The sequence below is a fragment of the Rhea pennata genome, chromosome 3 (genome assembly GCF_028389875.1).
Source record: "Rhea pennata isolate bPtePen1 chromosome 3, bPtePen1.pri, whole genome shotgun sequence".
NCBI classification, from domain to species: Eukaryota; Metazoa; Chordata; class Aves; order Rheiformes; family Rheidae; genus Rhea; species Rhea pennata.
The window spans coordinates 48,125,761-48,139,726 of record NC_084665.1 but is presented as its reverse complement, the minus strand read 5'-3'; the positions used below and the strand labels follow the sequence as shown (position 1 = coordinate 48,139,726).

The window sequence follows — 13,966 nt, the reverse complement described above, 5'->3', positions numbered from 1 at the left end:
TAGGAAAGCTATTTTGATCAGAGCTACCCATACAGAGCCACTCCTATACCAAGCCATGCAGCTCACGGTCGAAACAGCTTTGGTGCTCAAGTTATCACCACACCACAGGTCTCTGACTCACCTCAACTATTCAGCAGAGCACCTATGTAAAGACTTCTCATCCACTTCAGTGAAACATCTACTGGGCTTAAATAGCCTAATATTGAATTAAGCAAGCCCTGCAACTTTGCAGCCAAGTGGCTGTGGATCACGGATCACCCAGGCGATCAGATTCAGGACTCTGCTACAGAGGGAGCAGCCCCTGGAACACGTACGGCAACAGGCTGCCGCGGTGCTACCTTTTAAACAGCTACAGCTGTTTGCAAAACAAGCCTGCACCTACACACATAACGTATTTCCCTTTCCTGACAAGAGTAAGCCATGTAAGCTTTAGACTGGGACAACTGCATCCATACTCTGGGGAGTAACAGTATTGTTAAAGCAATTCAGCAGTTGTAGGTAGACAAGCTATAATTAAAGTCAATTAAAACAGAATGCTTTTGTTCTAACCTAAGCATCCCCATGAGGACTTGCACCAAAATACCCAAAGGTAAGAATTAAGCCATTTCTGTTATTCTGGTGCATGTCTGAGCGTAGGCTGGCTCCTCCTCCAATCCTCCTGTCTGTGGAGAATGGCAAAGCTCAGCCACCTGAGTGAGCTTCTCTTCTCAGGCTTCATCACCAGTGGATCAATACATGAAAGCAATTGACACAGAATCGCTTCTTGGCCGCAGCCTGTAGGGTTTATAGAGGCAGAAGGACGACAGCTCCCCTGTAAGCCTGACATTTCCAGCTCTTTCCTAGCAGCGGTGGGGCAGGTGGTCCAGCACGATGGGCAGCTGCGGCACATACTCCAGTACAAACCCTGATGCATAATGTGGATTTCTGGTTAAGTAAGGGAAGTGGGGAATATCATACTGGATGATGCTGGGAACTGAACGATGCTGAAAAGCGTAAACTGAAAGCTTGACTCTGTCCTAGAATTACCAGCACTGATTTGGGTAAGTCATTCAGGCTACCCATGCTTTTTGTCTTAAAAACAAGGGTAATAGGATCTGTATTTCACGGCTCTCTGGGAGGTATCGTTCATGTTTGTACAGTGCTCTAAGAGCCCCAGAAGAAACCATGCATACATGTTAATAATTGCCCTAATTTAGGGCAGAGCCAAATCTATTAGCAACATTTTATTTTCTGCTTCAGCCACAAAACTTTCCGAGGTCAGCTCATTTCAACGGTGCTAAAAATGCGTTCTCCTATTTCGCACCACACACGGCCTCGTTTTTCCCTCCCCAGCTCTGCAGGTGGAAATGTATCGAGCACGCGTTGCTTCCCGGGAAATGCGCGTGCAGCAGATCATAGATATAAAATTTAAGAGTGGTCCCGCTGCGGTAAGTCCTGTCGACTTCTTTGCATTTGGCGGGGGGGGGGGAGGCCCGCAGCCTTGCGCAGGTTGGAGGGCAGCGGGTAGCGCAGCACCGCGGCCCACGTCGGTTTTAGGGCGCCTTGAGGTGCGCTAAGGTAACCCCCCTCCCCGCCCGCGCTATCCCGCCGGGCTGATGCCGACAAACCAGCGCGGGGGCGCGGGCAGGTCGGGGCGCCGGCGGGGCGCGCGCGCCCCCGACGGGGCGGCCCACGGGGGCGGCGCGGCGCGGCGCGGCCCCGCGCGGCAGGGCCGGGCGGGCCAATGAGGAGCGAGCGCGGCCGCCCGCCCCGCGGCGGCGGCGCGGCCGTCGGGGCTGCGCGGGGCGCTGTGGCGCCGCCTGCCGGGCCGCGCCGCCGCCGCCGCCGCCGCCGCCGCCGCCGCCGCCGCCGCGCGGCTCCTCCCCGCGCACCATTATGTCACGCGGCGGCGCGGGGCCGGCGGCCGCGACTCGGTAGCGCGGAGCGAGGCGAGCGCAGCGCACCGGGCTCCCGCCGCCGCCTCCCCGCGGGCAGCGGCCAGCGGCGCCGGGGCTGGCTTCGCGGCGGTCGCGCCGCGCCTGCCGCCCCGCACCGGCCCCGCACCGCGCGCCCGCCGCCGCCGCCGCCGTCGCGCCCCGCCGGGAGCCGCCCCGCCGCCCCCCGGCCGGCCGCCCCGCGGGGCTGCCCGGCGCCGGGCGGATGCCGCCGCAGCAGGAGGGCGAGGCGGGCTACATCAGCAAGCCGGTGCCGGGCGGCTGCGAGGTGCCGCCGGTGCCGCCGCGCCGGGTGCGCAGCGGCCGGGCGGCGGCGGCGCTGGGGGCGGCGCTGGGCGGCCGGTGCCGGGCGGCGGGAGCCGGCGCCGGGGCGGCGGCGAGCGGCGGCGCAGGGGCCGCGGCCGCGGCCGAACCGCGGCGCAGCATCAAGTGCGTGCTGGTGGGGGACGGCGCCGTGGGCAAGACCAGCCTGGTGGTGAGCTACACCACCAACGGCTACCCCACCGAGTACATCCCCACCGCCTTCGACAACTTCTCCGGTAAGAGCCGGCGGCGGGGTCTCCCCGCGGCGGCGGCGTCCCCCGGGGCGCCGGCGGCACCACCGGGGCCGGGCCGGGCGAGGCGCAGCGCGGCGCGGCGGGGCTCCGCGGGCGCGGGGTGCGCGGCTGCGGCAGTGTTTGCCCGCTCGGGAGCGACCCCCCGGCGCTGGCAGCCCGTGGCTCGCCCCGCAGCGGGGAGCGGCGGGCGGCGCGGCGGGTCCCCCCGTCTAGCGGCGATCCGCTGGCAGCCGGCGTCTGCGCTCGCCCGCCCGGCCACAGCCGGTTTTTAACTATGAGCTCGGGTCAAAACTTGCAGCTCTCCGCTGGACAGGGAGCACCCGAAAGGAAATCATACACATATGTGTTGTCTCACCGGCGAAATGCAATTGCAGTGGGAGAGGCTGTAGTTGCAGGGTTTTCCTTTGGATCAGCGGCGGGCGTGGGTTTTATTTTTCGGTCGTTCCAGACTTGTTGAAAATGTAAAGAAGATAATAAACTAAATCCTCTGCAGCAGAAAAAAGAAGCCAGAGCGTTTGGTTCACTCTCACCCGCTGCTAGGTGAGGTTTAGTTCGGGGACTTACTACCTCATCACTTGCGCTGAAATGCACTGGAAAGCCCTGAAGGGCTTGTGCGTGCCCAAATGTTATAGACTCAGCTCCAGCTCTGTAAGTTGTTAAATGTAAACTAACTGAAGACTGTCAGTGCTGAGGGATAGCAAATCTTCGTTCCTTTTTTCTTTTTGTATATATTTTTTTCTTTTAATGGGAAATGTGTTGAGGTTGGATTCACCATGCTTTTTCCCCTCCCTCCTCCTTTCTCCCCAAAGCTGTCGTGTCTGTCGACGGCAAGCCAGTGAGACTGCAGCTCTGCGACACAGCTGGTCAGGTCAGTGAAGCCACTTATTTGATTTCAGAGACAGCGGGAGGGGAGAAGTTGTTGCACAAAGTAGTCCTGCTAATGACTTCATGGATTTGAAAGGATTCCCAGTGTTTGATCATCTTATTAAACTGCTATCCTTTTCACTGCTGCATTTTCACCCCACTGTCTGTCGAAGGGCGGGGGGGGGTATACTGTGCCTCCCGTATGTGGGCTGGGCACAGGCTGTTGCTCTGCTGGCTCAAACTGCTGCTCCACTTAGAAAGACTGAGTTACTGGGGATTCAGGGCCACCTGGTTTTCCACTAGACTCGTTGTCACTCTTTGTTAAATAACTGCAGGTTTAAGAACTGTGATATTTGAGGCATACACATATGCAAAGCACTCAGAGCTGTAGGTGTGCAGAGGTAGATGCCATGTTTTTGAAGGGGCAGAAGCTTACAGGAGAAAAAAGTCCTGCTGGGTGTTGTCCGTGGAGACTTCACGTTTGCTGTTCCCACTCCGTGAAAAGCGCTGCTGCCTGTCCCAAAGCCAGGCTCTGCACTAGTCTAACTCCTGCAGATCTGAGAGTGACTAATGTTTCTCAACTCCTGGTGTGTCCAGTATGTAAAGCAAACCCACTTTTTACTGCATTATGTTTTCTGTTAGTCCATGGGCAGTGCACAGCACTGTTAGCTCTTAGAAAGGGGTTGAGGCTGGATGGCTGAAAGTATTTCAGTACCGATCTCCCATTTGAGAGCCATGGGAGTTAGGTTTTTAAATAGATGTGTAAATCTGGGTCTACACCTTCACCAAAACCATACTGGGAAATCTCAGTGGCCTTAACATACAGACCTATTTAGGTGAGTTGTAACTGGGCGCCCTACTTAGGGGAGGAATTTGAAAAGCCTCATAGTCCTAGGCAACACTGTAGGACTCTTTCTTGTGCCCTACAAACCTAAATTAATAGACTTCCAACAGTCTCCCGTGGAATATAACATGAGATGAAACAGCAAAGCTGTCCCATGATTTAGCACCTGGCCAAAAGGGCAGGTTAGTACAATAACACACTGTCAGCCTTAGTTGAGATGCATTCATACACAGAGCATGGCAGGTGAAATGGCCATCCTGGCATGGTGACAGCCCATGAAATGGCAACCGCAGGTTGTGGGAGGGATCAGCAGGTCCAGTCACCTCTTGCCTTAGCTGCTGTTAATGGCTAAGATGTTTGTTTTATCTGTCCAAGTGCAGCTGGAATGGGTATAGTCACTTCCTTAAAAATACTGGGTCTATCTAAATGACAGAAGTCATCCTGAATAAAAGATACCTAGCTGGATATTTTAGCAAAATAGTGCTGCTGAAATCTGTAGCTAAAAAGACACTCCAAGTACAGTGACACTATAGGTGTTTCAGTGTCATGAGCTCAAAGAGAGGTGGAGTCCCTGCAGTTCCTGTATTTGTATTGAAACTGTAGGAGTGTACCTGGAATATAAAGGGTCCTATTTCATCTGGGTAGAAATCATTAAGATCTGGATTTGGCTTTCAAAGCCATTAAATCTAGCTCTTCAGGGTTTCTCACACTGCAAGAACAGGCAATTACATGGCAAGGTGCCTTTCCCTAAATGGTCCCGTCACTCTGTACGGAGCTGCAATTCTTGGTAAATATAGGGTTTCTCTCAAGCCAAATGGTGAGAGCTTGTTTTCCTGTGAGGCTTAATCTGAGAATCAAGAGAGTTAATGAAGCTTGCTTTCTTGACTCTTGTTTTATAAATCGTTGTCTTTCTCAGAGTTACTGCTGAAAGAAATTCATTCAAGTGCAACGAGACTTTTGAGGCTTCTAGTGGGCTTTAAACTGCATATCATAGGCCTTCAGAGGCTTTAAAACAAAATCTCAAGTCTTAAAAATTACATGTAACTTGCAACCGAGCAGTAAAATACCAGTACCAGAGAGATGTTTTCAACTGTTTGCTCTTTCCACTTCTTTAAATTAAGAGCTTTTGAGAACACAGTGCATTTTAATTAAAATGTCACCGTAGTTGAGGCAAATCCTACCTGCTCAGGCTGCTAGTGTTACTGCGCTTTTATCCTGCTGTCAGCATGAAAGCGGGCTGCGTGGAATTAACCCTTGCTTGCTGCTGCATTCTTCACTTGCCCTTCTGGGAGCTGCTGCAAGGATCAGCATGCCTCTGTGGCAAGGTCTTTTGTTACCTTTAGGTGTTTGGCTTTCTTGTGGCTAACTCCTGAAGCTGAAAAGAGAGCCTTGCGATAGCGCTGGGAGAGCTGTTTGCAGTTTGTTTGATGTGGCATGGATGGGAGGGAAAGGTAAAGCTCTTAGTCCATGCCATTGGCATGTTAAGCCTGCACATTGTGATTTGTTATTGCCGCCATCAGATTTAAATCCCTGGGCACAATAGCAGGGAAATTACTCCCATATCCTGTGGGATGTTATTAAGTAGTCACCAGCTTAAAACGTTTCCAGCCAATGTACACTTGCTGCCACTTGCCTGCTCTGCACTTGCCCATATCTCAAGGTAGGAACGGCAGCGCGAGCAAGCGGCTTTGGGGTATGTGTGCTTTGAATCGGAGCTGCTCGGTGACGTCAGCCCTGTTAAAGGTAGAGCTCTATAAAGTGGCCGTTCCCTCCTCTATTTTTAGCTTTGTCACTAGTATACGTTAACCTGCTTTCCTTGGCTTTGCTCTTTTGCTGGAACAGGGCAGAGGGCCTATGTACAAATACTGAAAGAAATACCTGAACACTTGAAACAAGCTGGAGCATCAGTTGGAGAATTTCAGCTCTGCCAGGAGGCTACCACCTTCCTTCCGTGTGTCCCGTAGTGGCAGAGTGCCTCTTGGCTAGCAGTGGTGCAGGACAAAACACCAGACTTGTTACGGGTGACTGCTGCTACTAACACTCTGTGGTCTCAGGGCTGATGTCTAGGTATCTCTAAAGCCAGCAGCCGAATGTGATCCTTGATTTCTCCAGAAGCCTGCAGTAGGCTAGAGCAGGGAATACGCTAGGGAATCCTCCAGGGTCGTGCTGTTTTTGTTGGGTGCTAATGCAATGTCGTCCCCTGCAGGATGAATTTGACAAGCTTCGGCCTCTGTGCTACACCAATACGGACATCTTCTTGCTGTGCTTCAGCGTCGTGAGCCCTTCCTCCTTCCAGAACGTGAGTGAAAAGTGGGTTCCTGAAATCCGATGCCACTGCCCCAAAGCGCCTATCATCCTGGTTGGGACGCAGTCCGACCTCCGAGAGGATGTCAAAGTTCTCATCGAGCTGGACAAGTGCAAAGAAAAGCCAGTCTCAGAGGAGGCTGCGAAGCTCTGTGCCGAGGAAATAAAAGCTGCATCCTACATCGAGTGCTCTGCCTTGACTCAGAAAAACCTCAAGGAGGTCTTTGATGCGGCCATTGTGGCTGGTATTCAGTATTCGGATACCCAGCAGCAACCAAAGAAATCAAAGTGTAGGACTCCAGACAAGATGAAAAACCTCTCAAAATCTTGGTGGAAAAAATACTGCTGTTTTGTATAGGAGTTGCAAAGACCCAAGTGCTGCTCTGAGGAAATCAAATAGAGGCTATATTAGCTGAAATCTCATTCTGTGTTGTCCCGAGTGTATAGTGTAGATCTGTATGTATATGTATATGTTGCTATTGGATATCTTAGTTGCCCTTTTGAGGGTGACAGAAGGAAAGGATTCTTAGTTGAATAATTACTATAAATCGGGTCTGGCGTCAAGTTTCATGACTAAAATCTTTCATTAAGGAAGAAATGCACCATGTGTCTGTGAGGTTAGAAGGATTTGTACAACGGATTTGACTTCTTGTGCCATAATGCATATGCGATGGGGAGGAACAACTCAAAGGCATTTGCTGCGAGGGCTACAAAGGAGAAACGTGTGGGTGACTGGAAATGTAGAGCTCTGTACATGGACGGTTAAAGGGAAAAATAACACTGTGCCTCCTAACTGACATTTTTAGCTTTAAAAACCTGCTCCTGCTCTCTTCTCCATGTCTTCCCAAAGCAATATTCTTAGAGATCGCTTTAAAAAGGGTGTGCAAGAGGTCTAATCTATGTGCAAATGCCGTAGTTGGAAAGGTCATGCATATACCTCCAATATGCTGTTAGGGAACCTAATACGTTACGGAACTGACATCTCATTTGTCACCTCCTGACTTGAAAATCGTTCTACCTTCTTTCCCCCATCCTTCCCTGGCAGTTGTATGGAAGCCCAAGGAACATGACTAAGCTTTAACTCATTGCTTCGAATAGTGGTGAGTTCCTTTGTATTTATACAGATATGACGATAGTTCATATATTTCAGCTGAAAGGAATGTAAATGTTGTTGTGTTGAGTTTTTAAATTTTCTTTTCAGAGTTGTAACAAATATCCGTGCAGCACCATGTAAACTGTATCCGTTCTTTAAGTCTGCAACCAAGAGTTTCAGAACACCCCTCCTCACCTTTTGAGGCTGCTAAACAAATCATGAATCAGGCAGATAAAGATTATAACCAGCTGGACTCTAGAAACTGAGACTGTTTGTGTCCTCTTCATGATGCTGTTTTCAACCGAGTTAGTATTTCCCTTCTAAAGGCAACAGTTGCTTGTCGTTGAATCTTGTCCAAGATCATACTCTGGGAACTGGCTGAGGCCACTCTGGAAAGCTAACTGATAATTCCTTCCCAGATCAGTCCAACAAATTAAAGTGAAATGTGCCCAAAAGGTTGCTGAGTGATTAACACAATGTGGAGTTGAGTGTGACCTGCTCTCTGACTAAATCTGGTTCCTGCTAAACTAAGCCTAATTCCAGCCCCCTTGGGCTCAGGAGACCTTTGGGGTAACGTGACTCTCTGCAGGTATCAGTACTTTAACTTATTCTGCAGAAAACACTTAGTTTGTGTTGTCTGTCTATCTTTTCATGGCCCTGACTACTTTTTTCCTAGGTATTTCAAGATCAAATTATTTTCTGGCTTTCTTTCTTTCTTTCTTTTTTCTTTCTTTCTTTCTTTCTTTTTTTTTTTCATGTGACTATAGCCTTCAAGTGACCTTTTTCATAGTCTTAAACTAAACTGCAGTGACAGAAAATCTGAACCTTTTTCATCAGAAATGAATCAATGCCTGATACAAAGAGGAACTGTGGAAGCCATTAGAATTGATAAAGCTAACCACAGTTTACCTTCTGGCCCATTAAGGAAAATGACACTATGTAAATGGATTCTGGGATACATTGGCAAGCTCCGTAAGCAATATTTTTTCCTCCTCTATAGCAAAATGAGTGCAGAATGCTAACATTCCAGCACTGAAAAATTTGAAGTGGAATGGAAATCTTTACATAGAGTTTGATTCAATAAAAATGTGTTGGCTTCTGCATTGGAACAGCCTGGAAAAGCAGATTCTATAGCACAGAAGCTGAATGCCTTTAATTTGGTTGCATCTGGTTCATAATAATTTAATGTTTACTAGTCATGAAGTTAACGTCTGAGCCTTTATATTTTCTACTCTAATGTTTGACTGGATTTCAGATATACAGTCATCTTGGGGAAAACCATTAAGCCAAATTTCTCATGGGTGTTTTGCTTCTTTGTAAAGTGGTCTCAGTTGATCTAAAATGTGGATTTTGGAAGGGGAAAGACTTGAATCTGAGCAGCTCCTACTTGCAAGAATAACAGAATTTGTTCTACAAGATCAGAATGCTTTGTATCATGCCATACTGGAAACAGTAGGTTATATTTTATAAGCAGCCTGTTTCATAGTCTGGAGTAGCGTTACTTTTAAATGTAGCCAGCTGTGACTATTTCTGAAAATGTGATGTACATACAACTTGTTATAGCCCTTTACTAGGTGTATGTAAACTGAGGTCTAATAACTTTATGAATACTGCTCTACATGGGGCTACACAGGGTCTAGGTTTTAGAATATTACTTTTAAAATCACCAGTATTTTATGAGCGCAAGTGAGGGGGAAGTGTCTCTATGTAGTCTATAATCTGATGTGCCTTATAAAATTCTCTTCTAAGTGTAGGCTATATTCTGAAAGAAATATTTCATGTGCAAATGATATAAATGAGGTATTTGGAAATAAATTCTGATCTGCATATGCCTCTGCCTCTTCTGCCTGCTCCGGTTAGGCTGGAGGGAAGCACTTTGCTTTTCTTAGTGCCGTTACGTAAGGGTCAGGACACAGCTGCTTGGGTACTAGCTTGGGGCCTGCGTTCCCTTGGCTGGAGGCGAAAGCTTCGGCGCGCAAAAACAGCGTCTTCCTCCCATGCTCCCCACCCCTGATGGGGACGTGGGTGGGTGGGTGGAGAAGGGGCGGACGTGGGCTTTCTGCCCCCCCTCCTGCCCCTGCCGTGACAGCGCCTGCCGCAGCTCTGAACCTCTGCAGAGGGCCCTAAAAATAGGTTTTTAAATTCTGGGAGCTCGCGGGTTGACCCTGCAGCTGAGCTGAGCCCTTTCCCCAGGAGCGCCGCTGATCCTGTGCTGTCATCGACCCTTTTTGCTCCTTTTCTGCTGGGGCTTACTGCCTTTTCCCCTCCATTCCTTCAGCTTTTCCTGCAGGCTAAATACCCTGGTGCCGAGGCAGATGCCAATGGCCCCCCTGTTCCCGTGCAGGGGGCGAAGGACAGGTGGCACTGCCCGAGGACACAGCAGGGCTCGCGGCAGCCTTTCACGTCTGCCCGTTTCTGCAGGCTCGCAGCATGGCACCTGGCCCCTCCGACAGCAGGACTCGTGCGGCCTCTGAGCACAGGACGAGAGGAGCGTAGCGCCTTCAGCAGAAAAGCTAGGGGAAATTCGGACAAGTGCAACATCTCCCACTTAATCGGTTGTTCCAGACATGCCCTGGAGAAGCCACAAGTTGGGGCTTTGGGAAGAGCTGAGCCTGTTCCCTCCTGCTCTCAGGACAGAGATCCCATCTGCTTTTGAGCTCAGACCCCCAAGAGCAGCCCATGCACAGCCGTGGCTGTGCACAGGTCTCAGCCTAGGGTAATGTTGGGCTGGAGGTGGAGGTCTTGTTCACTTGCAGGTCACCATCACCTTAGTGCAAGAGCCCTGTGACCCTTCAAGCACTTGACTGTTGTACAGGTCAAGAAAAGGTGTTTTCACCCTGGGCTTGCATCTGCAAACAGTTACCATCAGGAAGGAGATTTGTACACCATCTTTCCTATTGTTCCTTGCTATTTGCAATGAAGTATTGACTTTTCTGTTTCATTAACTAATGCAATGCAGATTGCTAGAAGGCTTGTTTGCTTTGTGCTACCTGCAGCACAGCGATCCTCTGTTAGTGCCCGAACTGTTTGCAGGGCTCATTTCTGGTAAGTACCTGCTGCTTAATTGCAGCTGCCATTGCTGGTGCCTTTGAAGAATCAGTTCCCATTGGTTTGTGCATGTAATCAGAAACATACGTTGCTGAGATGACATCAGGCTGGGCCTCAGCTGGGTTGCTTAAATTCTGGGTGTGCTCACTGGAGGCAAACTTGCTGCACCTCTGCATGCTGACTTGCAGAAAAAGAGACTGTTAGCTGAACGCTCTGAGTCCACTGTTTCTGAATTCCTGTGCAAAAACGTATTTGGCTTTTCAAACTAGCGCTGCCTGTCGCATGTTGCTCCTCTACTCTTTGGGCTGCTCTCCTAAGCATCCCAGTATATGGACAAGGCGAAGTGTGGATTTGCCAGCTCGGGTCATCCTTTACAGCATGGTAACTTTATACATGTGTGTGCTGCTGTGATCAAAAGGCTCCTTCAACGGCCCAGCCTGAGATACTGAATGGGGTGGCAGCTGAGGCTGATAAGAACATATTGAAGTAAGCCTGCTGTAAATAAGGCTTACCAAGAATGCCGAAATCACTGCTACTTTGTGATGGACGGAAGTTGCCAAGAGGTGATTTTTTTTCCAGTGCTCCCCCCCCCTTTTTTTTTTTAAGAAAAGGATTTATTTTTGCATGGCAAAAAAATTTACCCTTACCATTTCTCCTATGTATTTTGTCTGTTACACACCTTGAGGGTGTGACTGAGGGTCATCTCGAGCTGAGACCTTGACAAATGTGGCTTTTGGATCCAGCTAGGAGAGGGTGTTTTCAAGGAAGCCTTACCACCCTCCTTGCTTATTCGCTCCCTAGACGTCAGTCAGTGACCACAGGGAGGGAGAGACTGCTGGAGGGGACAGCCTCTTGGTCCGGCTACATGCAGGTGACCCGATATTGTCATATGTATTATGTTTGAATGTTGAACCTTAGTTACAGATGTGTGTGACCTTACAGATGAACAACAATTCTGAGCTCTAGTAGGTAATCCACGTGCTCGAATGACTGTGTGGAAGAAACCTCTGTCAACTTCTGTTAGTGCTGGCCTGTCATGCAGCAAGGTAGGCAGCAGGGCAAAAACAGCTACTCAGAAAAGAGAGAGATGTTATAAAGCTCAGAAGAATGGGCAAAGGGACTCCTGGGCCAGTGTGATAGAAAATACTTCTACCTACTTTAAGTATAAGTAGTTTAAAAGCTCAACTAGACAATTGCATACAGAAATGAACAGCCCCAATGAAGGCTGTTAGGTACAAAAATGCAACCATCATTGTAGAGGATAGTTGGAAGCTGGGAGGAAATACCATTGCAGACTGGAGGGAAAAATCACTCTGTGTTTGCTCTGTTCTCATAGTCTTTCCCCAGGCATCTGCACTGGCTAGGGACAGGATATGGGATGAGGTGGACTTTTGGCATCATCCAGCACGGCTGTCCGAATGTATTTAATGTTTTTGAAAGAGCAGGATAGGTTTCCAGCCAACAGCAGGGCCTCAAGAACCAATAGGACCTTCTGAAGATTAAGCTTCCCATATTGCTGGCAGCTAGTGGGAAGATGCAATATGATTAGGGTTGTTCATTACCCATTTAGTGCAGTCCTCCATGGTATAAATTGGGGAGCAAACAACTGTGTAATTCAATGAATTTTGCCATCTTCAGTGTTACTGATTCATTTCCCCACTCTCTTTTAACAGGATAAATAAATCAGTGGTGTGTATTAGAAAAGGTGTAAAGCCCCAGCTTGGATTTTATACCTCCTTAATTCAGCAAGGAAAATGAGGAAAGGGACCATATGGAGCAGCCCAGCTGATCGGCAGGAGACAGCAGTAATCTCCAGGAGCCCATGCTTGTCCTGCAGCGTGGAGCTGGGAGATGTAGCCCAAATGCCAGTGCAGGCAGTAGCAGCTGGGTGCTAGAGTGCAACCAGGCTTTTGTGGTCCTTCAGTGCATTTGGGCCCAATCCTGATCTTATTATCTGGGGGCTAAAGAGGAGTCGTTTCACTGAGGTCAACAGAGTTGCAGACCTACAAAGCTTTATGTAGCATGGAAAGGATTCAGAAGTGGGGGATCCCTGTAAGCTTCTGGAGTTGCAAGAGGGCTTGTAGTCGCCATACCTGTGTATGGCTCTTTTCCTCCTAACTTCACTGTGAGAGGTGAATATTAATCATCTCCTGTCTCAGAGTTTTGGTCCTCTGGGAGTTCCCCTGAGTCCAGCCCATTTGCTTCATGCCTCCCATAAATCTGAGCTTGCCATTTCTATGCATAAGCATTAATTTACCCAAAGGAGCTAGTTTAAGTGTCTCCCTCAGGCTTAACTCATGCAGCCCCAGCCCAAAACCTCTTGCAAATTATTTTGCTCACCCTTTCTAAAATTATTGTCATCATAAATTTCCCTGTAATTTTATCTGATACTTTCTACTCCCGGTTTACTATTTACTCTGTTAATTTCAAATGTCTTTTTTAAAATCTTTCTCTCTGAGATGCTAATTTTAGGAGCAATGGCCTAACAGGGTTGATATGGATACTAGTGCCCAAGATGAAATAGGATCTTAGTCTGGATAGCTGCTCATTCTCCCCTCACCGGGGACATCCCCAGGTGTGTACGTGCCTTGGGCCCTCTGTGGCCACCTTGGACAGTGTCCTGGGCACCCAGCGACTGCAGCGAAGCTAGTTGTTTATGATGGCAGGTAAAGCAAGCTCCAGACAGAGATGTGATTTTTATGTTTCACGTTTCCATTTGCAAATTGCTGATGGAGTGAGAGCTGGATACACAGAGGCTGGTTTGTGCTGCTTTTGTCCTGGCACTTACTCTTTGATGGCACAGCAAAGGTAATAACACCATGAAGCAGCTGCATCGCTTTCTTTTACCTCTCTGCTTCGTGCAGTCTTTTGGTGGAGGAGCACCAAACAAGATTTATCTGATGGTAGTACGTGAAAAACAGCTCCCCCCAGTCTCCTTCTCTTTGCAGTGCCTTGTATCTCTCTTTCCCCCCTGCATCGTCCCTCTCTATAGGCTATTTTCTCATTTAGTCTTAATTCAAAATGGCACTTTGCCTGAAGTCTGATGTTCAACATTTTTATGCACCCTGTATCACATTCCTGTATCTTTTGAGCTTTGTGCCTTTTCACATTTTAATTATAAGCTCAGCAGGCTTCAGACTTCACTATTCCTCAGGGCCGTGAAAAGCTACTGCTTTTCTTTCCCCTCATTTTCATAATCTGCAGCAATCAGCCTGGATGAATTTGGGGAAAAAATGGGCAGCATATTTCAGAGCAAAGACTAAAGACTGGCCGATGATTGCAAGGGGGTAAAGTCTCTCCCCGTGCTTGTTACAGCTGCACA

At 49.0% G+C, this 13,966-nt stretch overlaps 1 protein-coding gene across 1 annotated transcript; it reads left to right on the top strand.

Annotated features, from left to right (window-relative positions):
- Positions 1-2,139: 2,139 nt before the first annotated feature.
- RHOU (ras homolog family member U) lies at positions 2,140-9,425 on the top strand. The gene is made up of 3 exons (XM_062573682.1): positions 2,140-2,473; positions 3,301-3,359; positions 6,406-9,425. The coding sequence occupies exons 1-3, from the start codon at positions 2,140-2,142 to the stop codon at positions 6,859-6,861; spliced, it is 849 nt and encodes a 282-aa protein (XP_062429666.1). The 3' UTR covers positions 6,862-9,425.
- The last annotated feature ends 4,541 nt before the right edge of the window (positions 9,426-13,966 follow it).